This window comes from Salvelinus sp. IW2-2015, linkage group LG37, assembly GCF_002910315.2.
Source record: "Salvelinus sp. IW2-2015 linkage group LG37, ASM291031v2, whole genome shotgun sequence".
NCBI lineage: Eukaryota > Metazoa > Chordata > Actinopteri > Salmoniformes > Salmonidae > Salvelinus > Salvelinus sp. IW2-2015.
Window position 1 is genome coordinate 4,733,170 of NC_036876.1, and position 1,766 is coordinate 4,734,935.

Below are 1,766 nucleotides of genomic sequence, written 5' to 3' on the forward strand. Positions count from 1 at the left end.
GATCTGTTAGGGCTGTATGCAAAAGTGGAGTGGGTCTAGGGCAGGGCTGCCCAACCGTCTTCATGGAATGTACTGTCCTGTAGGTTTTCAGTCCAACCCTAATTTAACATATGTGTGTCCCCATGTCTCTCCAGCCTGGTGAGTCCTGTGCCTTCTCCCAGAGCCAGGCCTCCTGTGTGTCCTCCCATTCCAGTGATGATCCATGGCACGAAGCCTCCAGTGATGATCCATGGCAAGAAGCCTCCAGTGATGATCCATGGCACGAAGCTCCAGTGATAATCCATGGCAACGACAAGCCTCCAGTAAATCAAACTCACGACACTCCGGACACGACCATGACGCAACTAGTGATGAATCCATGGCACGAAGCTCCAACAAACCGTGATTTCTTTGTGTTTGGCCGTGTGTGGTTCTCAATCAGAGGCAGCTGTCTATCGTTGTCTCTGATTGAGAACCAAATTTAGGTAGCCTGTTTTCCCACTTTGAGTTGTGGGTGATTGTTTTCTGTTTAGTGTATGTCACCTTGCAGAACTGTTCGTTTATCGTTTTTGTTGTTTTGTTCTAGTATTCGTATTCATTAAAAGGAATTATGAATACTTACCACGCTGCACCTTGGTCTTCTCCTTCTCCTCTATACGACGATRGTTACAGTGGTGAGTAATCGCTGTTCTGATGTCCAGAAACAATTTTTGGTCAGAAGAGACGGTAGCAMRAACATTTTGTACWAAATAATTWAAAAAACAAGTTACATACAACGCAAAAAAACAAAKWAAATAACACAGTTGGTTAGYAACATGTAAAACGTCAGCCATCCTCTCCGGCACCATTCTATATATATTGTGGGCAATGATAACGCTTACCTCTGCACAGCAAAGATGTATTCTTGGTCATCTTATACATAACACAACCAAGGACAATGATGAGGATGACACAAAGAGCCAACGCTACACCCAGYCAGTACACCAAGAGAASKTGGTCCTCCTTACAACCATCTGTGGAAATACAGACAGTGATAGAGGAGATTCAGGAAATGTTGTTCAACCATACAAGCAATTTACTCACAGCAATGTGAAAGTATGTTTGAGATTTTCAGAAATGTCAGAAATATTATATATAATATAATATTATGGTCAATGTCCAGCTTGGTCCCATTCCCAAATAATATCTCCCCACATGAGGCCYCAGCACAGTTATAAGGCCCAGAATCAGAGAGGCTGAGGTTCCTCTTGGGGAGGTTGTAGACACAMCTCTGTGTAGGAGATCCAGCCTCAGMGCTCTTCTCACACTGATCACTACTMTCTCCATAAGTGTAAATGATTCTTAYACAGGATTCCCAACTTACATACAGTTACAGAACAACGTTTTTGTCTTTTGAGCTTCTAGTCATGAAATCTATGTAGCCTACTCAATCACTTTTTATAGCTACTGTTTACAGGTCTCCTTGGCCATATACAGCGTTCCTCAGTGAGTTCCCTGAATTCCTATTGGACCTTCTAGTCATGGCAGATAATATTCTAATTTACATTTTTTAATATTCACATGGAAAAGTCCACAGACCCACTCCAAAAGGGTTTCGGAGCCGTCATCGACTCAATGGGTTTTGTCCAACATGTCTCCAGACCTACGCACTGCCACAGTCATACTCTGGACCTAGTTTTGTCCTGTGGAATAAATGTTGTGGATCTTAATATTTTTCCTCATAACCCTGGACTGTCGGACCACCATTTTATTACGTTTGCAATCGCAACAAATTATCAGCTCAGACC

The 1,766-nt window shown here is 42.7% G+C and overlaps 1 protein-coding gene across 1 annotated transcript in view; it reads right to left on the reverse strand.

Annotated features, from left to right (window-relative positions):
• Window positions 1-1,766, reverse strand: part of LOC111960155 (uncharacterized) — a 5,357-nt gene that overhangs the window by 1,799 nt on the left and 1,792 nt on the right. Inside the window, exons 4-5 of the mRNA XM_070437785.1 lie at window positions 1,129-1,299; window positions 861-992 (exon numbers count right to left, since the gene is read on the reverse strand). Of these exons, the coding sequence (XP_070293886.1) occupies window positions 861-992; window positions 1,129-1,299 (303 nt within the window). The remainder of the gene's footprint in view (window positions 1-860; window positions 993-1,128; window positions 1,300-1,766) is intronic.